Below are 27,918 nucleotides of genomic sequence, written 5' to 3'. Positions count from 1 at the left end.
AGACTTGGCAACTTTAAGACGGGCGGACATACGCTGGCTGGGGAATTCTGGGAGTGGAAGTCCGCACAGCTTAGAGTCCCCAAGGTTGAGGAGCCCCGCCCTAGAGCCTCCATTATTTAAAGATTCCTAAAAGAGGAGAAAATTAAAGCCAACAGCGGCTCTTTTCCGTCTGTCTTAGCACTCCCTTCTCGCATGGAGCTTCTTCCCCGCTCCCTCGTCCAACCGAGCCCGGGCAAGGCCGACGGGGCAGGCTACGGAGCCCACCATCCTCCCCAGCCCGTGCTCGAAGGAAATCCTCGCAACTGCAGGGCAGGGAAGCGAGACCTCCCCCCTTCCGCCCTACAACGGCTCTGCAAAGCAGGGCAGGAAGGGATTAATTTGCACCCTGCAGACAAGGAAGCGGAGCAGAGCTGGCCAAGCGGGAAGGACGCCCCCACCCTCCGCCGCCGGCCCCGGAACGGCCTCCTTCCCGACCACTCACCGGGCACCGGCGCTCTCCGCGTTGCGTCTTGTTACACAACGCCAGCCGGCCCCGGGTGGGGAAGGAGGCAGCCCCGCCCCAGGAAGAGCGGATCTCTCCACCCCGAGACCGGCCCGTTTTGTGAATGGATGCGGGAGCGGATGGAACGTTGAGACATCCTCCCCGCGTTCGAATCTCTGACGTCACTTGTTTGTGCCGGCGGGCACGTGGCGGGAGATGCCTCACGCGCCGCCTCCTGGCTGGCGAGGTTGCTGCGCGATCGGGGAACCCGCTTCAGCGGGGTTTCGACCCTCCCCAGGGGTCCAGAGCTAAGCAGGACGGGGGACCACCAGGAAATCCCACGGCTGTGGATAGACTGGGAAGTTGACAATCCGTATTGTTTGCAAGACAGTTTTTTGGAGAACCGTGCCGTCTTTGTAGTCAGCAGGAGCTGGGCTCGACTTGAGGGGGGTCTCTACTCTGGCTATCAGGGGGTGGCGCCCACCTAGCCAGCCATGGCTGATGTCAGACCAGCTAAGCAGGGTCGGACCTAGTTTGCGCTGAGGTTTCGCGGCAAGGGAGTTTCCACAGGTCAGGGCCCCACCCAACAACCTTGGCTGCTCTGAAGAAAGCTAAGCAGGGGTTAGTCCTTGGATGAGAGACCATCAGGAAATCCCAGGGCTGTCGGTTTGACTGGGAAGTTGAAAAGGCATCTCAGAAGCCAGTGCCATCACTTTCCTTGCCAAGAAAACTGGGGATGTGTCCCCAGGAGTTGAGCTCCACTGGAACGAGGTTTTTAAATGCAGGGGTAGGATTACAGACCGGGGCCTCGGGAGAAAAGCAGCACTCGGGCAGCTTGCTGCTCCAGGTGGGTATTGCACTGGCAAAACTGCAGAGGACGCCAGCGTCCTTTGACACCATCCCAGCTGTGTTCAGTCCAGTACTGGGCTGTGTTCACACAACATCCTTAATCCAGTTATTGAAACTGTCCTGTCATTTGGGGGGAAATTGGCTTCAAATGTGGTCTGGAATGGAATGGACTTGGGAGCAAAGAATTGGTGGAGGGAGCAAACACTGGGAGGGACGTTACTGCAGGTGTGAAGGGTGGCTGGGGGGAGCATTAATGCCATCATTTCTCAACACATCCAAACATACCTGTGTCAGGCCCACAGGAGGTCATCTCACCTCCCAAATAACAAGTGACAAAGTGTTACAGATTTCATACCATTTCAGGTTTCGATAGAAAAGTGCTGGCTTGGAGGGAGGGAATTTAAGATACCCTCTCAGGCCTGACTTGATGCTTACAAGCATTTTTCTTGGCAGTGTTATGGAAGTGGTTTGCCATGACCTTTCCTGGGAAGTGTCTTGATTTCCCCATGTAACCAATGTCCCGGGATTTCCTGGTGGCCTCCCATCCAAGGACGAATCCCTGCTTAGCTTTTCCAAGATGTGCCATGGTCGGCTGAGGCTGTGACTTGTTGAAATCCCCTTGTGGAGAAAAGACCATTTCTATACTTAGGCACCTAGAAAGGATGTTCCAGTCAAGGGCCAGGGATCAGATAAAGACACCACCTGGTGATCAAGGGAGAGGATGAGGTTGTTACAGCACAGTGGGGCCGGCTCCACTGCCAGTGGGGTAGGGTCTACATATCAGTTATAGTGTGCCAAAAACCTTCATTATCTGTCTCCTGCCAAAAAGGAAGAGATTCTTCATGAAATACTTACATAACCTTCTTTTTGACAGTGTGTGAGACACTGGACATTCTTGCTGGCTGAGAATGACAGCAACTGTGGTTAAGACTATTTAGGAAGGCTGCAGTTGAGGTAAAGGAGAGAAAAAGGCCCAGGTGAAGCAATTTATCAGCTGCACACAACCGAGTTCACATAGTACCCAAGATCTGGTGATAAGGAGGTTGGACAGTTTGTGGGTCAGTATGTCGTGAGAGCCCGGCCCCTGCCTCATTACGTGGGTGTCAAATGAGTCATAAGTCAGTTCATTTGGTTGAGTCAAGCAAGTTACATGCATTCTGTTATGGTGACCCAGGTTTATGGTGTTGTGTGAACCCAGCCAACAACATAAATTGGAGAGCATGTGTTTAATACCTCAAAGAGGCAAAGGCAAGCTGGTGCATTTCAGGTTTCAGACTATACTACCCACAATCCCACGCCATTGGCCATCCTGACTCAGGATAATGGGAGTCCAAGACATGTGGGACACCAGGATGCCTTTAGGTACTCGGATCCCATTGGCTAGGCTGACTTTGGCCAATTTCTCTCTGGGGATTAGGAATGGAACACAATGCCGTCAGCAGGTTGTGTGAACCCAGTCGGTAGTTTTATTCACATGACGCAATTCAGTCATGAAAGAACTACTGTACAGCAGTAACTCCATTTGCATAATGTGCTGGACTTGGATACCGCCCAGAGTCCCCTTTTCGGGAGAGATGGGCGGTGATAGAAATCTGGAAAATAAATAAATAAATAAATAAAATACTGTAGTGTCAGCCTTGGTTTCATTTGTCACTCACTTGAATGTGTGAATGCAGAATTCCCCACCCGAGAGAGCGCCTAGGCTCGCACCTGTGGCTAGTTTGGGGCCAGACTAAAATTGGGCATGTTCCTATTAATTTTTCTAAATATATGTGTGTTTGTTATTTGTTGTAATGGATGCCTATCCTAAATTACATTCAGACTCACAAGCAAAAGCTTGAATCAAATCTGGTTTATTTAAGAATAGTCTGCAGGTACAAAGAAAGCTGAGAATGAGCAAAAGTGTGCCAAATACAAACTAAAAACCCTCAGTGCGAATGTAAGCCCTCTCCCCCCCGTACAGCCATTTCAAATTCCCCATCCCAGGTGCTCCTAACGAGTTCTGCTAATCAACGGGTAAAAAGACCGTGAACACACACGATAACCCAAACACATTCCATCCCCATGGAAACAGATAGACAGCCTGGTACAAGGTCTCCCAGCAGCTCCCTCCCAACCGGAACGCGCATCAGCACCATGGCATGCGAAACGTTACGATGTACATTAACCATTGCAACCGCGAACATGACATTTGTGAGATAAGGGACTCAAAACCAAGCTGGCAGACAGGGAGGGGAGGGCCACTCAAGCAGGAACCACACTGAGTGTTGGAATGAGGAAACACCAGGACATCTTTCTTAGTAAGTAGAACTTTTGTTCATGAACACGGAAGGAGTCAGGAGGAACTAAGGGCTCTAAAAATAAACTAAGGAGCTGAAATCCCAGCCTTGATCCCCTCACTGATTTAGCAGCAAAAATAATACAATCTTGTAATGGATTGAAAGGCACCTTAGAGGTCATCTAGTCCAACCCCCTGCCCAGGACAGGGGTCTACCACTATAGCATCCGCAACGGAACAGCTCCCGCAAGAGAGCTCATCATCTGCTGGGAAAATCAGTTTTATTTCCTTTCGAGGAGCCTCGTGTCCAGCTGGCCAGTCTGCCATAGTGATGCTGGGGTAAACCTCCTGATATGGTGGCTGGGGAAAGTCTGGGATTTAGGGAGACATTTTCAGTCCTGGTTTGAACCTCTTCCCAGAGGAAGGTTGTCCCATTTCTCTCCCCCCCTCCGCCACTTCTGAGCTTTTTCTAATTTTGCACACATGCTGTATGAAACAGGGAAGATATTCACACAACATGCTTGGCCTCCTCCCTGTATTAATGCACGTTCTGGCTTTGCCCTGGGCCTGGAATCACAAACTAACCAAAACTACATAGCATCCCGAGAAGAAAACAAAGCATAAACACCGATAAAACTAAGATTAATACTAACCAAACGTCTGGGCAAAAGTGAAGCCCTAGATCTTTGACTGACCCAGCTAAGCATCTGTAAACCCCACCAAAATGACCAACTTGCTCTCCTTCTTGTTTCCTCATTCAGAAGCTTCATCACGTGCAACCTGCACATGTATACCCCACTGTTCACAAGATGCTCCCCAGAAGACATGAGCATCATCGATTCTATGGTGTTCCCAGGTTCTCCTTTTGAAAGAAAACCCCTTTTTCTCCTCAAGTTCCTGGTCTTGGCTGAAGGCAACGTCACTTCTGCAAATCTGGTGAGAATTCCCCACCGGTGTCTTCATTCCCCACCAAGTTTTTTTGCCCCTGCTGTGAGTGCAGGTTGAGCTTGATTCTGGTTTGGGTTTCTGGGGCAGGCATGCCATGGATTAACCCTCGGAAACTTCAACCGTAGCACAAAGAGGGTTTCAGAATGGCCACACGGCAACTTCCTTGGGTCTGACTTCGTAATATACTGCAAACAGTCCCACTGAGAAGAACCAGCCCAAGTCCTAACCCTGACCCCCCACTTCACACTGCCTCTCCTCTGCTTGTAACATTTACACAAGGCAGCACCTTCACCTGGCATTCACAGGGTCCAGAACTCACAGGCAGGGGTCTCATAAATCCCCCCCCCGTGGCGTGTGAATCCTTCAACCCAGCACGTGCCTGCCTGCCTGCCTACAATACATTCAGCTGGCAGTAAGTAAAACGCCATTGCTAACCCCAAAGGATGTAAAACGTCAGAGATTCTGAAAGAGAAAGTTTCAGAACTCTCCACACACTCATGCACACACACACACGCACACACACACAACACATACAAAGGCTTCCTTTCTTGAGCTAAGGCATAATATAGTTTCATTGGTTTGTGAACTACACAAAGGCTTTTAGATGATACCGCCTGCATTTCACAGGCATTGGTGGGCCCACCCTCCTCAAACGCTCTGCTATAAAATGAAAGCACCCCTGGGATTTAAGAAGCCACACCTGAGCTATCTCTTGGCTGCACTTCTTGGACAGAAGTAGGATGTAGAATGAAGAGCAGCGGAGCGAAAAACAGAAACCAATGCTGAACACTCCTCCCTGAATTGTCAGTTAGATCAACCAGGAAACCTGGTTTTTAAACACTCTGCCCAGAACGATCCTTTCCAGCTTAAAGAGGTTTTTAATTTCCCACTTTAATTTATTGTCACACCGACAGCAGCTGCTGGCCTCTGGTTGTTGAGACCCAGGAGGGCCTGAAATCTGCTGAAATGCCTCTCTGTTATTTTCCAGTGGTGCCCATTTTCTTCTTACTGGAATCTGCCAGGATCACTGGTAAGTGCCTTCAAGAAACCTGGAGTGGGGTGGATGGGATGGGCTAGGAGATCAGCCAAGGTTTCGACCTGGATCTTCAGCTTGGCTTCATCTATCAGTATCATCTTAAATGTGTATGCCACATCTACCAAGGGTAGGCATACACGTTTAAGATGATATTAAAAGAAGGGCTAAAATATCCAGCAGATAGCAGCGCCTGGCCATCGTCTGTGCTTAGAAGCTAAATGGGGTTGGGTCCAGTTAGTACATGGATGAGAGACCACCAGGAAATCCTGGCATTGTAGGCTAGGTGGGAAACGGGGAAAGGGTTCCAGAAGGAAACGACAAACTGATGTTACTAAAAAAAAATCTATGGCAGTGTTTCTCAATATTGGCAACTTGAAGGTGTGTGGACTTCAATGCCCAGAATTTCCCAGCCAGCATACGTGGACTTCAACGCCCAGAATTCAACTCTCAGAATTTAATTATTAATTAAATAATAACAGAATAAGTGATGAGTTAAATTATGAATTAAAAACCTAGAGGCTGCATTCATACAACCTGCTAAATCGTTGTGTGTAAAACTCTGCGTTCTGGGCATGGAACTATACCCTGTACCTGGGGTGGGGAATTTGCAGATCCCCAAGGCTTACTTAAATTTTACCCTCAGTTAGCTAATTTTGTGGCTTCAGATAATGTGTAAGCCAAGGCCGTTTGTCCACTTTATGTTTCAAGATTTTGCGCAAAGGCAAAAAATGAATCCATAGCCCTCCACCATTATAATGCCTATAAACTCACCTACAACTGAGGATTCATTCAAAGAATCTGTCAGGACTGGAAAGAGCAGAACCGGGCAGGAGGTGGAAGCTGCACGCGTCCCTCTTTCCATCCATCAGCCCACGCCTGTTTTCACGGCTGCCAGAGATGGGTCAACACAAAAGAGGTCTGTCTCCTTTTGTAATGAACGCCTAATTAAATAAAAGTCACAGACTCATAAAGCAAAGCTAAATAAAATCTGGTTTATTAAAATTAGATTGCAAACACAATGAAAGCTGAGCATGGGAAAAAGCGCGCCTCAACCAAACTAAATAACCCCCGATACAAATGAAGTCCCACCACCCCCTACAGTCGTCTCAAATTCACATTCCCAGGTGCTCGTAACGAGCTCCGCTGATCAACGGGCAAAAAGACCTTGAACCAAGAAGATAACCCAAACACCTTCCTTCTTAATGAACACAGATGGAGAGCTTGGTGCAAGGTCCCTCAGCAGCTCCCTCCCAACCAGAAACGCGTGTCAGCGCCTTGGCATGCGAAATGTTACGATGTACAATGCACATTGAAACGGTGAACATGACACCTTTCTTCTCAGGGGAAGCCACAACCGAGCTCACAACTCCTCCTCCTCCGAGCGTGCCCGTGTCACAGCCACATCTTTTCTCGTCTGCGGCTGAGACCACCGGTGGAACGGCGGCTACCAGAGGCCCAATGGCAGCAGCGGGGACCACAGAGTCCCTCCCCTCTCCCGGCACGGTCCTTCCTGACGCGACACGTGAGTTTGGCACCCGTGGAGGACGAAGCCTCCCCAGGGAAGCTGTGACGCTGCGTTCTGCTTTCCCCCCGGAAGGGACAGCTCTGGCTGGCACTTCACCCACGGGTGCCCACAATGTCTCTGCCGCTTTTGCCTCCCGTGCAGTGACTGCCATCCCCAGCCCTGCTTTGGGGGGCCCTTCGGAAGAAGGGGAGACCCAGCCCTCAGAATCCATGGTGGCCCCCAGCAGCTCCACAGCAGAGCAGAGCAGCCCCAGGCCTGGCTTGCCCACTCCCCGAGGCAAGATGGCCTCTGAAGGCCCATCGACCATCCCCGTCCTGTTGCCAGCAGAAACCACAACCAGCAAACGTGCCAGTTCCCCTCCTGTCAGGACAATGGAAGCCTCCCCCTCATCGGTTCCCCTCCTTCCCTCAACATTAGCAACCTCAGAATCTCCTGGTGCCATCTCTGGTGTTGGAGATTCGACCAGCCCTTTGGAAGTTACTATGGGTTCGGATGCCAAGATCACCAGCCAGTGGCTCAAATGCACTCCCTCATCAGCCTCCTCTGTGGCTGCCCGAGGCAGAACTGCCCCGGAAGCGACGTCCGCTGGCCTTATTTCTTCCAACGAAGAAAGGTCCAGCATGGGACTGGCTGCCCCATCCTCCACAAGTCTCAGAACTGAAAGTCCAGCAAGTGCCTGGTCCACCTGGAAAGTTCTTTCTTCCACCGTGATATCTCCCTCAGCTTCTTCCACCGTGACATCTCCCTCAGCTTCTTCCACCGTGACATCTCCCTCCGCTTATTCCACAGTGACGTCGCCGTCCGCTTCTTCCACAGTGACGTCGCCCTCCGCTTCTTTCACCATGATGTCTCCCTCAGCTTCTTCCACAGTGACGTCTCCCTCAGCTTCTTTCACCATGATGTCTCCCTCATCTTCTTCCACAGTGACGTCTCCCTCAGCTTCTTTAACCATGATGTCTCCCTCAGCTTCTTCCACCGTGACATCTCCCTCCGCTTCCTCCACCGTGACGTCTCCCTCTGCTTCTTCCACCGTGACTTCTCCCTCAGCTTCTTCCACCATGACGTCGCCCTCAGCTTCTTCCACCGTGACTTCTCCCTCCGCTTCTTCCATCATGACGTCGCCCTCAGCTTCTTCCACCGTGACATCTCCCTCAGCTTCTTCCACCATGACATGTCCCTCCATTTGTTTCACCGTGACATCTCCTTCAGCTTCCTCCACCGTGACTTCTCCCTCAGCTTCTTCCACCGTGACCTCCCCCTCAGCTTCTTCCACCGTGACGTTGCCTTCAGCTTCTTCCACCGTGACTTCCCCCTCAGCTTCTTCCACCATGATTTCTCCCTCAGCTTCTTCCACCGTGACATCGCCCTCCGCTTCTTCCATCATGACATCGCCCTCCGCTTCCTCCACCGTGACATCGCCCTCCGCTTCTTCCACTGTGACATTGCTGTCCGCTTATTCCACCGTGACGTCGCCCTCAGCTTCTTCCACCGTGACCTCCCCCTCAGCTTCTTCCACCGTGACTTCTCCCTCAGCTTCTTCCACCGTGACTTCTCTCTCAGCTTCTTCCACCGTGACGTCACCCTCCGCTTCTTCCACCGTGACGTCGCCCTCCGCTTCTTCCATCATGACATCGCCCTCCGCTTCCTCCACCATGACATCGCCCTCCGCTTCTTCCACTGTGACATTGCCGTCTGCTTATTCCACCGTGACGTCGCCCTCAGCTTCTTCCACCGTGACATCGCCCTCCGCTTCTTCCACTGTGACATCGCCCTCCGCTTCTTCCACTGTGACATTGCCGTCCGCTTATTCCACTGTGACGTCGCCCTCAGCTTCTTCCACCGTGACCTCCCCCTCAGCTTCTTCCACCGTGACTTCTCCCTCAGCTTCTTCCACCGTGACTTCTCCCTCCGCTTCTTCCACCGTGACATCGCCCTCCGCTTCCTCCACCGTGACATCGCCCTCCGCTTCTTCCACTGTGACATTGCCGTCCGCTTATTCCACCGTGACGTCGCCCTCAGCTTCTTCCACCGTGACCTCCCCCTCAGCTTCTTCCACCGTGACTTCTCCCTCAGCTTCTTCCACCGTGACTTCTCCCTCAGCTTCTTCCACCGTGACGTCGCCCTCCGCTTCTTCCACCGTGACGTCGCCCTCCACTTCTTCCATCATGACATCGCCCTCCGCTTCCTCCACCATGACATCGCCCTCCGCTTCTTCCACTGTGACATCGCCGTCCGCTTATTCCACCGTGACGTCGCCCTCAGCTTCTTCCACCGTGACGTCGCCCTCAGCTTCTTCCACCGTGACTTCTCCCTCCGCTTCTTCCACCGTGACATCGCCCTCCGCTTCTTCCACTGTGACATTGCTGTCCGCTTATTCCACCGTGACGTCGCCCTCAGCTTCTTCCACCGTGACATCGCCCTCCGCTTCTTCCACCGTGACTTCTCCCTCAGCTTCTTCCACCGTGACTTCTCCCTCAGCTTCTTCCACCGTGACGTCGCCCTCCGCTTCTTCCACCGTGACTTCTCCCTCAGCTTCTTCCACCATGACCTCCCCCTCAGCTTCCTCCACCGTGACTTCTCACTCCGCTTCTTCCACCGTGACATCACCCTCAACTTCTTCCACCATGATGTCGCCCTCAGCTTCTTCCAGCGTGACTTCTCCCTCAGCTTCTTCCACCGTGATTTCTTCCTCAGCTTCTTCCACCGTGACTTCTCCCTCAGCTTCTTCCACCGTGACTTCTCCCTCCGCTTCTTCCACCGTGACTTCTCCCTCAGCTTCTTCCACCGTGACATCACCCTCAACTTCTTCCACCATGATGTCGCCCTCAGCTTCTTCCACCATGACTTCTCCCTCCGCTTCTTCCACCGTGACTTCTCCCTCAGCTTCTTCCACCGTGATTTCTTCCTCAGCTTCTTCCACCGTGACTTCTCCCTCAGCTTCTTCCACCGTGACTTCTCCCTCCGCTTCTTCCACCGTGACTTCTCCCTCAGCTTCTTCCACCGTGACTTCTCCCTCAGCTTCTTCCACCGTGACTTCTCCCTCAGCTTCTTCCACCGTGACTTCTCCCTCAGCTTCTTCCACCGTGACGTCACCCTCATCTTCTTCCACCGTGACTTCTCCCTCAGCTTCTTCCACCGTGACATTGCCCTCCACTTCTTCCACCATGATGTCGCCCTCAGCGTCTTCCACCGTGACCTCTCCCTCCGTTTCTGCCACCGTGACGTCTCTCTCAGCTTCTTCCACCGTGACTTCCCCCTCACCTTCTTCCACCGTGACGTCACCCTCCGTTTCTTCCACCATGACGTCCCCCTCACCTTCTTCCACCGTGACGTCGCCCTCCGTTTCTTCCACCATGACGTCCCCCTCAGCTTCTTCCACCGTGACGTCGCCCTCCGCTTCTTCCATCATGATGTCGCCCTCTGCTTCTTCCACCGTGACTTCTCCCTCAGCTTCTTCCACCGTGACTTCTCCCTCAGCTGCTTCCACCGTGACTTCTCCCTCAGCTTCTTCCACCGTGACGTCCCCCTCACCTTCTTCCACCGTGACGTCGCCCTCCGTTTCTTCCATCATGACGTCGCCCTCTGCTTCTTCCACCGTGACTTCTCCCTCTGCTTCTTCCACCGTGACTTCTCCCTCAGCTTCTTCCACCGTGACTTCTCCCTCAGCTTCTTCCACTGTGACATTGCCCTCCACTTCTTCCACCGTGACGTCGCCCTCAGCGTCTTCCACCGTGACCTCTCCCTCCGTTTCTTCCACCGTGACTTCTCTCTCAGCTTCTTCCACCGTGACTTCCCCCTCACCTTCTTCCACCGTGACGTCACCCTCCGTTTCTTCCACCATGACGTCCCCCTCACCTTCTTCCACCGTGACGTCGCCCTCCGTTTCTTCCACCATGACGTCCCCCTCAGCTTCTTCCACCGTGACGTCGCCCTCCGCTTCTTCCATCATGACGTCGCCCTCTGCTTCTTCCACCATGACATTGCCCTCCACTTCTTCCACCGTGACGTCACCCTCAGCGTCTTCCACCGTGACCTCTCCCTCCGTTTCTTCCACCATGACGTCGCCCTCCGCTTCTTCCATCATGACGTCGCCCTCTGCTTCTTCCACCGTGACTTCCCCCTCACGTTCTTCCACCGTGACGTCGCCCTCCGTTTCTTCCACCATGACGTCCCCCTCAGCTTCTTCCACCGTGACGTCCCCCTCCGCTTCTTCCATCATGACGTCGCCCTCACCTTCTTCCACCGTGACGTCGCCCTCCGCTTCTTCCATCATGAAGTCGCCCTCTGCTTCTTCCACCGCGACTTCTCCCTCAGCTTCTTCCACCATGACATTGCCCTCCACTTCTTCCACCGTGACGTCGCCCTCAGCGTCTTCCACCGTGACTTCCCCCTCAGGTTCTTCCACCGTGACGTCGCCCTCAGCTTCTTCCACCGTGACTTCTCCCTCAGCTTCTTCCACCATGACATCGCCGTCCACGTCTTCCACCGTGACGTCGCCCTCAGCGTCTTCCACCGTGACCTCTCCCTCCGTTTCTTCCACCATGACGTCACCCTCCGTTTCTTCCACCATGACGTCCCCCTCAGCTTCTTCCACCGTGACGTCGCCCTCTGCTTCTTCCATCATGACATCGCCCTCTGCTTCTTCCACCGTGACTTCCCCCTCACCTTCTTCCACCGTGACATCGCCCTCCGTTTCTTCCACCATGACGTCGCCCTCCGCTTCTTCCACCGTGACATTGCCCTCCACTTCTTCCACTGTGACGTCTCCCTCAGCTTCTTCCACCGTGACGTCTCCCTCAGCTTCTTCCACCGTGACGTCTCCCTCAGCGTCTTCCACCGTGACCTCTCCCTCAGGTTCTTCCACCGTGACATCGCCGTCCACTTCTTCCACCGTGACGTCGCCCTCAGCGTCTTCCACCATGACCTCTCCCTCAGGTTCTTCCACCGTGACATCGCCGTCCACTTCTTCCACCGTGACGTCGCCCTCAGCGTCTTCCACCGTGACCTCTCCGTCCGTTTCTTCCACCATGACGTCACCCTCCGTTTCTTCCACCATGACGTCCCCCTCAGCTTCTTCCACCGTGACATCGCCCTCCGCTTCTTCCATCATGACGTCGCCCTCTGCTTCTTCCACCGTGACGTCGCCCTCCGCTTCTTCCATCATGACATCTCCCTCTGCTTCTTCCACCGTGACTTCCCCCTCACCTTCTTCCACCGTGACGTCGCCCTCCGTTTCTTCCACCATGACGTCGCCCTCCGCTTCTTCCACCGTGACATTGCCCTCCACTTCTTCCATCATGACGTCGCCCTCCGTTTCTTCCACCGTGACTTCCCCGTCAGGTTCTTCCACCGTGACGTCGCCCTCAGCTTCTTCCACCGTGACTTCTCCCTCAGCTTCTTCCACCATGACATCGCCGTCCACGTCTTCCACCATGACGTCGCCCTCAGCGTCTTCCACCGTGACCTCTCCCTCCGTTTCTTCCACCATGACGTCACCCTCCGTTTCTTCCACCATGACGTCCCCCTCAGCGTCTTCCACCGTGACGTCGCCCTCTGCTTCTTCCATCATGACATCGCCCTCTGCTTCTTCCACCGTGACTTCCCCCTCACCTTCTTCCACCGTGACATCGCCCTCCGTTTCTTCCACCATGACGTCGCCCTCCGCTTCTTCCACCGTGACATTGCCCTCCACTTCTTCCACCGTGACGTCTCCCTCAGCTTCTTCCACCGTGACGTCTCCCTCAGCTTCTTCCACCGTGACGTCGCCCTCAGCGTCTTCCACCGTGACCTCTCCCTCAGGTTCTTCCACCGTGACATCGCCGTCCACTTCTTCCACCGTGACGTCGCCCTCAGCGTCTTCCACCGTGACCTCTCCCTCAGGTTCTTCCACCGTGACATCGCCGTCCACTTCTTCCACCCTGACGTCGCCCTCAGCGTCTTCCACCGTGACCTCTCCGTCCGTTTCTTCCACCATGACGTCACCCTCCGTTTCTTCCACCATGACGTCCCCCTCAGCTTCTTCCACCGTGACATCGCCCTCCGCTTCTTCCATCATGACGTCGCCCTCTGCTTCTTCCACCGTGACGTCGCCCTCTGCTTCTTCCACCGTGACTTCCCCCTCACCTTCTTCCACCGTGACGTCGCCCTCCGTTTCTTCCACCATGACGTCGCCCTCCGCTTCTTCCACCGTGACATTGCCCTCCACTTCTTCCATCATGACGTCGCCCTCCGTTTCTTCCACCATGACTTCTCCCTCAGCTTCTTCCACCGTGACGTCTCCCTCAGCTTCTTCCACCGTGACGTCTCCCTCAGCTTCTTCCACCGTGACGTCGCCCTCAGCGTCTTCCACCGTGACCTCTCCCTCAGGTTCTTCCACCGTGACATCGCCGTCCACTTCTTCCACCATGACGTCGCCCTCAGCGTCTTCCACCGTGACCTCTGCCTCAGGTTCTTCCACCGTGACATCGCCGTCCACTTCTTCCACTTTGACATCTCCCAGAGCTTCAAAGAGTCCTACTAAAACTCCAGGTAAGCACCCCCTCCCGTCCAAACAGTTGGCCCCTACGCCTCGAAAAGCATTTGCATGTTCAGCTGGCTGCAAAGGCTCAGAATGAAACCTGGTCAGATTAAGGGGAAGGTCTTTGAGGACCCCTTCCTGCTTAATCCCTCTTTGCAGTTCTTGCTGACGTCAGCCCAGTGCCTCCCGTGACGATTCCTTGGCCCTGTAGAGCACATCTCACAAAGATTAAGGAAGGACTGCAGGGAAGAAAAGAGTCCCCCCGGAGGGGATTTTCCAGCAGAGGCAAAGTTTTGATGGACCCCGTGCCACTTTGTAAAGAGCTCGCGACCTTCTAGTCTCTTCTTCCGATGCCCAAGAATTCATCTCATGTTTGAGGGATTTCCTTGAAACGTAGCTCATGGAAAGACAACCTTTTTGGGGCAGAGGTAGCATTTATTATTATTAAATTGAAGGAATTAGAAAACCCAACAAGGCAAAGAATTTGTGTTTGCCAAAGGAAGCGTCTTTAGGCTGTAGCTGGCCTACGTCTAATTTGACTGGTCCAGATGAAAAGAAATCTGTTTCTTCTGAATTCGGAGCAGGTACAAGGCTTGTAAAACCCTTGTTTCCAAAACTCCCTTCAGCTGCTGTTCAGTCCAGCTCCAAATTGGAGCCTGAGCTTAAATCTTGAACCTGTTTATTGTCAGGCCAAATATGCCCATGGGTGTACCAAGAATAGCCATCCACCGATTCCTCCCCAACAGTCTGCATAAAGTGATTGAAATGCGACGTAGAATAAAGGAGTGAATTTCTGTATCTGTGTTTGCTCCCTGCAGTTGCAACCCGCTGCGTCCTGTCCGTGAGACTCACCACTTCCTTCAACATCACAGACCCTTCCATCAGTGGTGCGGTGCTAAAGTGGGTAAGTCTTTACAAACATCAGTTTGGTCTAGTGGTTAAGGTGCTGGGCTAGAAACCAGGAGGCTGTGAGTTCTAGTCCTGCCTTAGGCACGAAAGCCAGTTGGGCGACTCTGGGCCAGTCACTCCCTCTCTCAGCCCAAGAGCCAATCAGGTGTGGTGTGAGAGTTCTAGTCCCGCCTTAGGCACGAAAGCCAGCTGGGTGACCTTGGGCCAGTCCCTCTCTCTCAGCCCAGCCCACCTCACAGGGTTGCTGTTGTGGGGAAGATAGGAGGAGGAAGGAATATTAGGTATGTTCGCTGCCTTGAGTTATTTATAAAAATAATGAAGGCGGGAAATATAAATAAATAAATAAATAAATAAATAAATAAATAAATAAAATCTGGAGAGGGTTGGGGGAGGACTGGTTTCCTCCCCAGCTTAATGAATTCTGGGAGTTGAATTCCACACATCTTAAAGTTGTCAAGGTTGAGAAGCGCTGCCCTAGGACTTCTGCTCTAGGTTTCCAAGCATACCTTCACTATAAAAGCCAGTAAGCTAGGAAAAATCAGATAATTGTATATTCTGCAGATGAACTTCATGCTGCTTTAGGTTTAATTGCTTTAAAAAAAAAACTGGGATTGGACTTTGATTATTGGAAGAGAGGGATTATGGGGGATTCATTTAAATGGAGATGGAGATGTAAATATTTAAGTTGTTATTTCCGATAACCCTTACTGGACTGTTGCTGATTAATAAGGAGAGTTGAAGATTTAGAGAGGGGCTTATAGAAAATGGGGTGAGGTATGGAATGAAGTATTTGATTGTATTTTAAGCGACAGTGATAAGTTGTTAATGTCGACTCTACTTGCTGGGGATGAAGGGAGAAATTTCTTCTATTTTTTTCTTCCTTTTTTCTTTTCTTTTGGTTTTTTTTCTGCACTTTTTATTTTTTTTTAAAAAAAAGAGGAATACACACACACACACACACAGTGTGTATGTATATGTATATATTCTTGCAGAGTGCTGGAAAGCGTTTGGCCCAAGAGATCAGAAAAATCGCACGCCAGGCATTTCTATAAAAATAAATTTATGTACAGAAAGCACAAAAACATATTTACAGGCTTGTGCATTCACACACGCTCAGAGCTGAGAGCAGGAAGAGAGGCTGGTAGAAAAAGAAAACTGGAACAAACAAGCCCAGGCAAGCTGCCCTCCAGGCAATTTCCTTATTTGATGTCATGAGTAAGGATGGCCAGCAGGGGGCTCCCATCCAGACTGTCAAGCGCATGCGTAGCACTGAGGAATTGGTCAGCCATTCCAAGAGACACAGATCGGGACCGCCTTAACCCTTGGGGTTTATATGTCTGGGTTTTCCCACGCTTCTTCAGTTTGTTAGGATTCCTGTTAAGTACTAGCAATAAACATTAGAGACCAGTTCTTGTCTCAGCGTGGTTCCTGGCTGTTAGGACATTTGGTCATTCTTTTCATACCCCAAACTAAGGATACTTAAGTTTGACCTTCTCACCCTGCCAGAGTGATTTGTTACCATAGTAACCTTAACTTCTGTAGCAGAAAACAATATACCAATATATATATATACACACATGTATCTCTGTATTAGGTTGTTATATTAGTTTTACTTGTTTAATATAATCCCCAATAAAATTATTGGGGGGAAAAAAGAACATGTTGCCCCAAAAGGGCAGAGTGTATTGCAGAATGCACATGTGAAGTGCCCCAAAACGTGTGGAATTTTTTTTTTTACGCTAAAGGGGGGGAAAAAGCAAATTTAATGAAAATACGTAAGGCTGGGGAAATGAGAAACTGAATGACAGGTTTGAGCATTTCTACCCAGCTCAGGTAGGCTGTATTTTAGACGAAGGAAATATTGCATGGAACAGTATCAGGCCTAGACCAATATCTTTTTATAGATTGATGAGATTTACGTCCCACTTTTCTTTCAGGACCTCAAGTGCCCTCCTCTCATTTTTCCCTAATTCTGCATTTTTGTATTTTTGACCCTTTCCCCCACTCCCCTGGGGGCTGCTAAGGTCTGTTTTTGAGCGTCAAGTGGCCAGAACTAGACTGCAAAGATTTGGAGGAATGCTCCAGTCTTGCTCCAGTCTTGTGATCCTCTGGATTTCTGAAGACTCTGTCTATAGCCCAGCGTTGGGAGCATAGTGTGGGAACTCAACCCAGGCCCACAACTAGGGTCTGTTTCACCTGGGGCAAAGATGGACTCTGCGCCCATTTTGGCACCCCCCCGGTGCTCATTTTGGCGCCCCCCAGTGCGGCGCCCAGGGCACATGCCCCGCTTGCCCCCCCCCCCCAGTTGCGGCCTTGACTCAACCACTGAGATTTCTACTCCATAGCTTACAACTCAGTGTATTGTGCGAACCCGGCCCTCTGTGGTTAAGGCATGGCCATCTATCTCTGGTGACAAGGGGTAGAGGTAGGGCTCATGGACGAAGACCTAATGAGGTTCCCACAAGGGAGATGTTGGTGCTTTAGCTCTACAGATAAAATAATGAAACCATAGCTAATGACTGCAGTGGGTCCTTTCTACCTGCGCAAAGCAGAGATGGTAAACTTGGAGTTCTTCCAGAGGAGATCTGTCAAGTTCTAGCTTAGGTTCTCAGCAGAGAATTTGGACTTTATCTTCTGGAGGGGACAGAAGGTAGATTTGTCTTATTCCCAAGCACTAGGCGCTTCCATTCATTTCCTTGCCATTCCTTGAATCGCAGGCAATATCTTCAAACATTTTAATGCCTCTCAAACCTTTATTCTTGCTACCATTTCATTTTTTCTGTAATTCAAATTGTAATTACTACTGCCAGTTGCTTATTCATTTTGCCCATAGAGTTATTCATGTGGATACTTGATAAAGAAACTAGCTACTTGGCCAAAATTGTCAAGTTGCCTGCTCTGGAAACTTGCCAGTCTTTAAGCATTTTTACCCTGCTTCTCAGCCCAGAACAGCTTGTAAATATCAAGAATAAGATTGCAGTATCATGGGAAAGTGGTACCAGTTCACATCAAAATATTGTGGTAATATTTCTTCTTTTCTTCCTTCCAGCTTGATCAGGAATTACAGGCAAAATTTCCTGTTGGCAGCTTCAACCTGACCTGGATAGGCTAGCAAAGAAGATGGAAAAAAAAATGGCAGAAAAGCCACAAATTTGTGCATCTTCCACATCTGTGCATCGGTTCCACCTTAATAATGTACGTAATAATGTACAACAGCAATTTGTACATTATTTTCGTTCATCTTTCCATGCCAGTGGATTGGCAAGACTACATTAATGCTATGTTCAAATTTTGTTAAGGCTCTGTGTAAAATTCCACTACATTCACTACTGTGTGAAACATACAAAATCAGTGGGGTAACTGTGTTCACACAACACCCAACAGTCCAGGCTGCTTCTGCACAACATGCTAAGTTAGGTTTGCTTCCATCTTTTTTATTCTTTTTGAAGGCTGACCATCTTGGACAGACAACCCAGCCCGTTTGGTAGGATTACAGTTTAATATTTGAGCAAGGGTTGAATGTTGTAACCAGGTAAACTTGTCGTGTGAATGCAGCCTGTGTGTGTTTCCTGCCTCAGAATGGTGGGAAATGATGGATTTGAAGTTACACCTCTGTACTGCGCTTTAGTTATTGAATAGCAACTACAACTTTGATTGAAAAACTCAGATGATAAGGCAAAAGATGCTGGTGCTGTTCTGTAGTCCAGCAACTAAATTAATCTGGTCGAATCCAGTTTGGAAAAGGCAGTATTTTCAAGTAATCAGAAAATGAAGCAATATGTTCTTTTTTGGTACAGATTTCATGATATTTTACCACTATAATGTTTTCAAAGTTTTTTCTCTCTCTTTTCCATTGTGATAATGTAGCATTATAAGGTGTTTTATTGGTAAACCAGTGATCTCTACCTATTTTATAATTTTATATATTTAGATGTTTAGTATCAGTACGTTTTAATTTTTTTTCCGGGTTTTCTTATTTTGGGGTTTTTAATTTTTTTTTCCTGTTTAGGTTTTTTTTGGCAGTTTATTAGTTCTTTTAAGTATTTCATGATTTTTTTCATTACATATCTTTTGTGTGTCTATTTTTTGTAATCTTGCTATAAAATATAATAAAATGGAAAACAAAAAAGGAATGACTCTGATTAATTCTTGGATGAAGGAATGCTGGGAAGCTGAGGAAATTACTGTGTGTGGATATGACCATGAAGACACCAGAAGCTTTCCATCTCAGTGGCAAGAACTAAACAAGTTTGGCTGATCTTGAAAAGCTAAGCAGGATTGGGCCTAGTTGATCCTAGGAAGGGAGATTATCAGGATATTCCAGGGGTGTAGGCAGAAGAAGGGAGTGATGAATCACTTCAAGGAGCCTACAAGGCAACTTTGCTTGATATTACTGTCTTACCTCCTTGCCATTCTTCTGCAAACTTTCAGCCTCCAGATATGCTGGACTTCACATCGGGCTGGAATTTCTGCAGATTGTAGCTAAACAGGCTTGACTCTGGTTTGGAAGACCAAAAAGGAGGGTCCCTGAAGGAAGCCACTGCTGGGGGGGGTCCTTGTGTTGTACAGAACTGGTACCTGAGAATCCTAAAACAAGCTTGGAAATGATCAAAATGCAACACTTGGGTGGAAAACAGTGTACAAATGCTGGATTCTTTGACATGTGCCCCTGGGGCCCGTAAAGACTTGTATCCTGCTCTGGAATGGTAATTTCTTCCCAAATGAAAGTATTTTAACACCTCTGGCGATTCGTGTCCAGCTGAACGGTTCATCGGTTTGGCCAACGCTGTGACACTATCCAGAAGATCCAGACCATTAATTTGGAAGGGTTGGGGAGACTGGAAGGCAAACTTCCCCTTCTATGCAAGGTTATGTAACATTCTGGTCACCTATTAACTCTCAAATCAGTTTGGCCAAATCAAGTAAAGGCCTGAATGTCAACCATTTGGTGAAATGTCACCTTGGATAATGTGAAAAGTTTTCTGGTTCTCCTTCCAGATATTGACAACAAGGCCAAGAAGAGATCTAGGGAAGGGATTCTCAATTTAAGCTTCCTATCAAGAATTTGGAAAGGAGAGGCAAAGATTTCCAAGACAGATCCACTGATTTAGATTAGTTCTTTCCTCTCACTGCTAAATGTTGGACTTGTACGCCTCCACTGCAGTTAGCAATTATTTCCCCAAAAAACAATAATGGGGCAATATTCAACTTTTTTTTTAATGAGCCTATTTTTAAAAATCCCCAATTACAATCCCTTTAAATCAGTGTTTTTCAAACTTGGCAACTTTCAGATGTGTGGACTTCAACTCCCAGAATTCCACATCCAGCATGGCTGGCTGGGGAATTCTGGGAGTCGAAGTCCACCCATCTTAAAAGTCACCAAGTTTGAAAACACTGATTTAGTGCTACCAGAGTAAATATATGGAACATGGAGTAAGAGCCTAGGGAAGAAATTAGTTCTTTCTTTGTGCCTGGAAAAAGCATCACATTTGATTAAGGGTGAAAGGATGATGACAGGGAGGCCACAGAGAAGGGTTACTATAAAAATGGATTTAGCCTTCTGACTTGGCAGTCTCCAAACTAGGAATCTCTATGTATGCTGGATCAGAGTTTCTTTAATTTCCACCCAGAACAGGACAAATGGGAGCTGTAATCCAGAAACATTGGAGGAAGTAAATTGGGAAGTTTATAGAGTGGCATGTGTTTGGAAATGGTTTTATTTTAACATTTTTAAGGTTTTCTTCCAACCTGGAAATAAAGTGGAACATCTGGTCAATTTCACTGGAAACTGACAAGGCTGGGGCTGAGCTACATTTTCCTTCCACCCTCCTATGAAATCAGAAAAGCCCATGGGAGTTTCACAGATACACATGGAGACCTCACTCTTCCTTCTGATAAAAGTGGCACATTTTCCCCTTGCCTGATGGGTGGAAGGCGACATGGCTATGCTCCTGAAGGAAGTTGCAGGGGAGAGGAAAGCATTTTTATTTCTTGAGGTGGTGAAGATTTGATGGCTTTTCAGTGGAGGCTTTCTTGTTAACTGAAATGGGAGAAAATTCGGAAGAGCCGATTTCTTTAATTAATTAATTAATTTAGCACCGTTATAAAGCTGTCCATCTCACATAATGTGGCTCGGGGCAGCGTGCTAACACTGCAATCATTAAACAGTACAGCCAATCTTAAAACAGGAAAACACGAATAAAAATAAAAAACATAAAGAGCCAAGTATTTAATAATTCACGTATTTAAATTATTAAGCAGTTAAGAACCTGTGATTTGTCTCTGAGGGGTAGATGGCTTTCCTTTAAGATCATCCCCAATAAAATAATAACTGTTTTATTCTCCACCTGCCACTTGTTGCATGCATCTCATATCAATGGCTCTTTTTGCACGATATGTTTATTAACCCCCCCTTTTATTTCATATAGTACATTGAACGATAAACTAGCCCAGTGGCTGGTCTGCGTAGCACACAGACAAACACATCCCACCAATGTTAGCCTTAATCAAGGTTAGTGTGTTGTGTGGATGCATTTTGCTCGATCTTTAACTGACCTCAGTAAGCACACGGTATGCGCAAGGAATACGGGATGCTTGCCACAATCACTTTATAGGGACAATTGTTTTTTCAATCAAGACTGCCTGCCGGCTTCTAAAAAGGTTCCTGTGCTCACATACGAAGCCAATCCTGGAAAATTCCATCCTCAAAATAAAGCACGTAACTTAAGAGTTTTGAATAAGAATAAAGCTGGAATTCATGTGGGGGCGAGGGGAACCGTAATCGCCCTTCATCTTTTAAAATCTTGCACGATCCTTCTGATATCAGCGGGACGTGATGACGTTTATCTGTACATCCTGTTCACAAGGTCTGTAGGTCATCACTGGCTCTCTGTTTCATTGGCTGGTGACATAATGCCCTTCCTTTACTCATCAAGACCAGGGCCAAGAATTTGTTCCAGGTGGTCAGAGAGCCCTTAGCGATTCACGGTCTGTGACCTCATCAGCAGATTTAATGGACTGTAGCAACACTGGCAGAATTAGCATGTTTATGCCCTGAGGACCATCAACCATGGCTTGAGACTCAAATTGGTATGTACCTACCAAGGATGTTTGAGTGGGTGGCTCTCACAAGCAATGCCAGGTGACTTCTTGTAAAGCTACGCCGTGAGCAGGCTCCTTCTGTCAGCAATCTTGAACTCCCTCTAGCAAAAGCCAATGTTCAACTAGGTGGATTTAAAAACGATGGTCCTGTGTGTCAGGTACCCCTTCCTGAGAAGAATTCAAGGAGGGCTGTGGTGGATCAGATCAAAGATCTACCTTCTTCCAAAATCCACTTATTAGGCTCAATCCGAGGGCACAAAACAGTCTGAAATCCTTCAAGTTCCAAAATTCACCAGCAGTCAAGATGGTCTGAGATGTTCTTGAGATGGGGAGAAGCAGACAATCCCAAAATCAGGATAAGTATTTCCACCCATAATATCTGCACTCCAAACTCACTTTCAGGATGAGACTGTGGGCTGAAAGCATGGATCACTGGGAAGTATCGTCGATATAAGTTACTTAATTAGTATTTAGGGTCAAGAAAAGTGGAAGCTCTCCCCCGCTGACCCATCCCACCAGCCCCTCTGAAACCATGGCATCTTATTTCCCCTACACGAGTGACAGTTACGAGCTGTCAGCCTGCCAGAGAGAGCAGAAACTGTGGAAAGGATTGGACTTTCTAGTGTGAAGTCCCTTTCTGATTTATCAAATGCTTTTCCTCTGGAAGAAGAAACCTCTTTGGGTGGCTGGTATTCTTCAAGCTGCACAGAGACCATTTGTAGCAGTGTTGATCCACGAAACAACAACCTGCATTTCATTCATCAGGAGCTTTCTAGCTCAAGATCCTGATTCCTACAGTAGAGAACAGTAGTCACGGATGGCCTTCTTTTCCAGTTTTCTCCAGCATGATGGCCTCCAGATTTCTCAGTCTGCAATTCTCCTCCTCCTAGCCAGCATGGCCATTGGGAAGTACCAGACCAACTTAGAAAAGGCTGTCCTAGAATGTATTCCAGTGACAAACAACATAATCTGGCTAAGGCTGCCCAGGAATTTCTGTGCAAAACAGGAGAAAACATTCTCAAAGTTAGAAAGTTTAAAATCACATAGACATAATGCTATCATTCTTTATTTCCTATTTCCTCCTATTCCCTCCTATTCTTCTAGTCTTTCTGGTATGGTCTTTCTTGTCACTCATCCAATATATAACTTTATTGTAGATTGTGTTATAGTAGTGAGAGATGATTTAATAGACTGTGGGAATGCTGTGAACATAATATAGCTTGACCTCAACAATGCATTTGACGAAGTGTTTGTAATGATTGCCTTACTCAAATAAAATGCTCAGACTCCAAATCTAAGTTTAAGGTCTGGTTTTATTTAGAATAGAGTGCAAACAGAGAGAAAGCTGAGAATGAGAAAAGCGTGCCTAAACTCAAACTAAATATCTCCGTTTCCAGCAACGACCCCCCCTTGCGTACAGAACAATCCCACATTCCCAGGTGCTCCTAACAAGCTCTGCTGATTGACGGGCAAAAAGACCTTGACATTTAAGAGATAACCCAAACACATTCCTTCCTGGCACAGCCCCACACATCTCCCCGTACAAGGTTTGTCAGCAGCACCCTCCCAGCCAGGAACACGCATCAACACTCTGGCATGCGAACCGTTACGATGGAGCGAACATCGCAACGGTGACCATGACAGTGTTCGATGACATGCTGTTTAACAAGCTAGTTAAGTGTGAGTGTTGGACTCAAAAACATACACCAAAGTGCTCATCAGTGAACCCTTATCCAACTGGAGAAATTCATCAATGAATTCTCGTCCAACTGATTCAGTTCTGGCTCCTTTACTTGGCAATAGTTTCATTAATGATTTGAACTAAGAGGTGGAGGGAATGCTTATTAAATCCTCAGATGATGCAAAACTGAGTAATATAACTAATACCTTAGAAGACAGAAATGCAATTTGAAATGATCTTGGTTGGTAGGAGAAATGGACTAGAAGGAACAGAAATAATTTTAATAAATGCAAGATCCTTCAGTTAGGAAACAAACATTGAATGCTTGGGATAGGATGAGGGCTACCTGCCTTGGTCTTGGTACCTGTGAAAAAGATGTTGAAATAGCAGTTGAGTAAGAATCAATAGTGTGCTGTGCTGCAAAACAGGCAGATGTAATTTTTGAATGTACGATTTTCAAATCATCAATATTTCAGAAGGCAATGGCTAGCAAAAGTTAAATAAATAAACAAACTACAGCTAGATTCTGCTATTCTATTCTGCTTCTCTACTCTGTTCTGGTCAGACCCCTCATCTGTGTCCAGTTCTTTCAGGAGAAATTGGAATAGGTTCAGAGCAGAGGCCACAAGGGTGATCCAAGGTCTTAGAAATTAAACTTTATGAAGAGAGAGAGGACGGATCTCAGTAACAGGAAAGCAGAAGGTGGTTGAATCCTAGGAAATTCATCCTACAAATAAGAACAGTTTGAGAATGGAGCCACAAGCCATAGGGATGCCGTGCTCTTCTTCCTGACAGCGGTCAGTTGGAGTTGGAAATGCCTTAAAATGGATCCCTGCCCTGAGCCGGGGTTGGTCTGCATGGCCTCAAGACGCTTCCACTTCTAGAATCCAACTATTTTGTTTCCTCTTCTGCTGAAGGCAGAACATGACAGAAGACTTGGCCAGGGATCTCCAGTAAGGCTGGAGGAGTGCGTTGGAGATAGGCAGTTCTCGGAAAGGGTATGCTGTTAATCAGAAAAATGGCAAAATTAAAACCAGATTAAACAGCACAGGATTTTCTGGAAGAGTTTGCTAAGTGTCAGCCAAGGCTGTGTCTGGCCATCACCTTCCGGCTGTGCCTCTGCGTCAGCAAGGTCTGCCATCAACACACAGCTTCTCAGTGGAGTTTGTGGGTTTCTGAGACAGGCAAGGCACTGTGAGCTGATGCATGACTTCTGAGCCATTTGGGGGTGGTTGGCTTCACCCCTTGGGTGTTCCAGGGTGCAGGATGACTTGGCCCAGGCTGTGTTCACCCATCACCCCTAACTAGGTTGTTGCACAACGTTCTGGGAGCTGCATTTATACAACCTGCACATTGGCTAGGTTTCAACCTTGATTTGGTGTTTTTTTTTAAAAAGTTGGAAAAATCGTGCCAATTCTGCAGCCCCTTCTCAAATCTGGACAATCAGAGGCAAAGCATCCCAGAAACGTCTGCATCTCTCATCGAGGCAAAAAGGGTGCGAACTTTGGCTGCGGGAAGACAGATCAGAACACGTCTGAATTCATTTTCTTCTGAGTCCGAGGGCAGAAATCTGCTGCATGATTGTGAAGTAGAGCTGCATGTAATTAAATCAACATAAATAATCCTTTCTACCAAATTCTTACCCATCAGAGTCACTTGCTGAGATGGGCGGCTATAGAAATCAAACAAATAAATAAATAAAAGATAAAAGATAAAATCGGAATTTGAGGTGATCTCTATCAGTTGGTGAGTTAATGTAGTTCAGCCTTCTCTAACCTAACTTGGTGCCCTGGGAGGGTGTTGGATCACAGATCCTACCCCTCTGGCTGTGAGTGATGAAGGCTGCAGTCCTGCCTGCTTGAAGAAGGGGCAGGTGGAGAAGATGCCCCCTGTTTTGGAATTCTGCAGCCCCCCTTCCTGCAATTTTACCTGGGAAGATTGGTTGGAGATGGCTAGGGAAAGGGGGCGGTGTTCATCATTCCCTCTCTGTCAAGCCCCTTGAGCAGGGGAGCCCTGGTTTGCTCCAGCTCACAGCTGGGTCGAGGGGGCTGTGCACCCAGAGGACTTCTGATGGAAGGCACCTTTGTTTCACCTTAGTCCTTCCCAGACCTCTGGTGGCAGCCCCAGAATGGGAGGAAAAGGGGTGTGGCCGTGTGGGCACAGCCCCCTTTCCACCCCTTATAAGGAGCCACAAGCCCCAAAGAACATTCTACTTGGTCCTGTTGGAGGACTCAGCTGCCCTACTGTCTTCTCCAGCAAAGTCAACTGGCTGGTCCATGGGGAGCCAGAAGGAGCTGCAGTGGGCCGCCCTTATTGGATTCTGGGCATGGCTTCTGTGCGGTGAGTTGACTTCTAAGGGAAGTCGGGGAGGCAGGCCAGCGAGTTCAGCCCCAGGGATTCAATTAAAGATGCAAAGGAGGAAGGAGGAAAGTTTGGGGATGTTCAGGGCAGACATCGTTGAAGGAGAGTCTTGTTAATCTCTGGTGCCAAAGAATCTGGTGGCACCTTTTCTGATCCACGGAAGCCTCTGAATCAAATTTGTGAGTCAGGAGAGGTGCTACCAGCCTCCTTCTGAGCTTTTGGAAAGGGTAGGAGACATTCCCATCTCAGCGACCAGGTTCTCTGCCTGCCCCAGCTGGGTTTCCTGAAGATGCGACAGGCTTGCATTTTCCAGAATTCGCATCCAGCATCAATTGACTGACCTGCTTTGATCCTGCATGGAACCAGGCAGGGCATAGCACAGTCGGCGCAGAAAATAGCTGTTGGTCCATACTTTCTAACAACAAAAATATATTCTGGAGTGCTTAGATAAGTTTCAACACCAGGTTGTATTTATGAGGAGAATGCCGAGTAAAGTTAGCATTTTAAGTGTGCGTACATGCATTGGTGCTTAAGAATCACGAACAGTTTCTGTAAAAGTTGCACAAAAACAGTTGTTTCCTGCAGCTGGCATAAGAGCTCAGTTCACACAACTTAATTAAACCAGGTTAGGTGAAGATCCAGTAGCTTCACTTGTATTGTGTGCTAAGCTTGGTTAGTAGCAATCTTGGTTAACCTTTTTTTTTAGCTTAGAATGTTCTGCCAACCCAGCCCTTTATGAATGAATGTTACGGTTGGTTGTGCTGTAGAAATCCAGAAAATGTGGACGATGTTTAGAGATATGTAATCTGAAGCACCTGAATGCCTCTTGAGAATCCCATGTGCCACTGATAGCAATTGGAAAATACCCAGCTTTCAGAAATAGCAAAGCATCTAAGCTGGCCTGGGCAACAATAATGCATCACCACCAGAATGGACTACTGCAATGTGCCTCACGTGGAGCTGCCCTTGAGGACCACTCAGAAACCGCAAGTGGTACAAAATGCAGCGCTTTGTGTATGGGCAGATGAAATATCATCATCTGTCACTCATATTGTGGGCTCTGCATTGGCTACCACTAGGTTTCTGGGTGCAGTTGAAAAAGTTGGTTATAACCTTCAATGCTCTATTGGCTTGGCTCCCCACACGACGCCAGCAGTTCCTCGTCAACCTAGAATCGGCTGGTGCGCTGGGTATGCGCATGAGTGTTTCTGAAAGCAGGAATCAGACCTGAGTAATGATTAGTGAATGAGATTTTGTCTCAGAAAGGAGATTTATTTATGGGAAATGCAAAGCCAGGTGCCTGGCAAACTCCACCCAGCAGCAGGAGAATCCAAGAACATGTGTTTCATGTGCGTGTGCCTGGAATGGAAGGTAGAAGGATGTGACCTCAGATCAGTAGTCTCTTAGGCAGAGAGAAGGAACGGGATAGACCCAGATGAGACATGGAATCAGCACTTAACTCTTTATCTAGACCCCACTTTTAACCCTTTGTGGTTAGAAAGTCATGAGATCTGAAGAGTCAGGGCCATTGGCTCTGGACCTCCAACAGATGTGGCTCATCCTGTGCCTTCATCCAGACTGGGGATCCTTCACATCTCCAGGTGACATGAAGTGAGACAGGTGGGGTCTCAGAGGCCATGTTTCTCCCTAGTGGCTCCTGCCCTCTGGAACCACCTCCTTCTCCAAGGTAGGCGCCTTCCTTGATGGACTTCTGGAAGGCCATGAAGACTAAGGTCTGGGCCTTGGATGAAAGCAGTGCTGTTCGTTGTAACAGGCTCCTCTTCCTGTTATTTTGCTCCCTATTTTTGTTCTAGATTTTGGGGATGAATTATTTGTCATAATTTGGGGAGTGGATTATTTTTGCATTCTATGAGTCTTCATAATTTTTTTCATGCTGCAGACCTCCTGGAGTTTCTCCTGATTACTGACAGATTACTGATTACTGACATTCAAAATTAAAATTAAAAATTGTAATTAAATTTTTAATTGAACATTAAATGACAGCCATTATTTTGGACAAAAACATTAAACATCACTGACATCATTTTGGGTGGAAAACAAGGTTTGATCTGGGCTCAGGTGTCCAGGGGGCATCAAAAAAGTCAAGGCGGTGGTCAGGGCCAGACAGTCCAAGGCCTGACCCTCTTTAATGTGTGCTGGGTGATGCAGGTTAAAAAAGGGGTGGGACTTCAATTGCACTACCACAGCCATTTTGACTTTTTTGACCTTGCC

The 27,918-nt window shown here is 48.5% G+C and overlaps 1 protein-coding gene and 1 long non-coding RNA gene across 2 annotated transcripts in view; both read left to right on the top strand.

Annotated features, from left to right (window-relative positions):
* The first annotated feature begins 10,416 nt into the window (after positions 1 to 10,416).
* LOC134499835 (mucin-4-like) overlaps positions 10,417 to 27,918 on the top strand; it is a 36,202-nt gene continuing 18,700 nt past the window's right edge. Inside the window, exons 1-7 of the mRNA XM_063306697.1 lie at positions 10,417 to 10,691; positions 10,784 to 10,794; positions 10,838 to 11,879; positions 11,972 to 12,457; positions 12,863 to 13,386; positions 13,484 to 13,645; positions 14,453 to 14,521. Of these exons, the coding sequence (XP_063162767.1) occupies positions 10,417 to 10,691; positions 10,784 to 10,794; positions 10,838 to 11,879; positions 11,972 to 12,457; positions 12,863 to 13,386; positions 13,484 to 13,645; positions 14,453 to 14,521 (2,569 nt within the window). The remainder of the gene's footprint in view (positions 10,692 to 10,783; positions 10,795 to 10,837; positions 11,880 to 11,971; positions 12,458 to 12,862; positions 13,387 to 13,483; positions 13,646 to 14,452; positions 14,522 to 27,918) is intronic.
* Positions 13,566 to 17,724, top strand: LOC134499557 (uncharacterized). The gene is made up of 3 exons (XR_010068162.1): positions 13,566 to 13,645; positions 14,453 to 14,538; positions 17,593 to 17,724. It is a non-coding gene; the product is annotated as an uncharacterized LOC134499557 (long non-coding RNA).

The sequence above is a fragment of the Candoia aspera genome, chromosome 6 (assembly GCF_035149785.1).
Source record: "Candoia aspera isolate rCanAsp1 chromosome 6, rCanAsp1.hap2, whole genome shotgun sequence".
Classification (NCBI taxonomy): domain Eukaryota; kingdom Metazoa; phylum Chordata; class Lepidosauria; order Squamata; family Boidae; genus Candoia; species Candoia aspera.
Note: the sequence above shows the minus strand (reverse complement) of the source record. Positions and strands in the feature narration are given on the sequence as shown.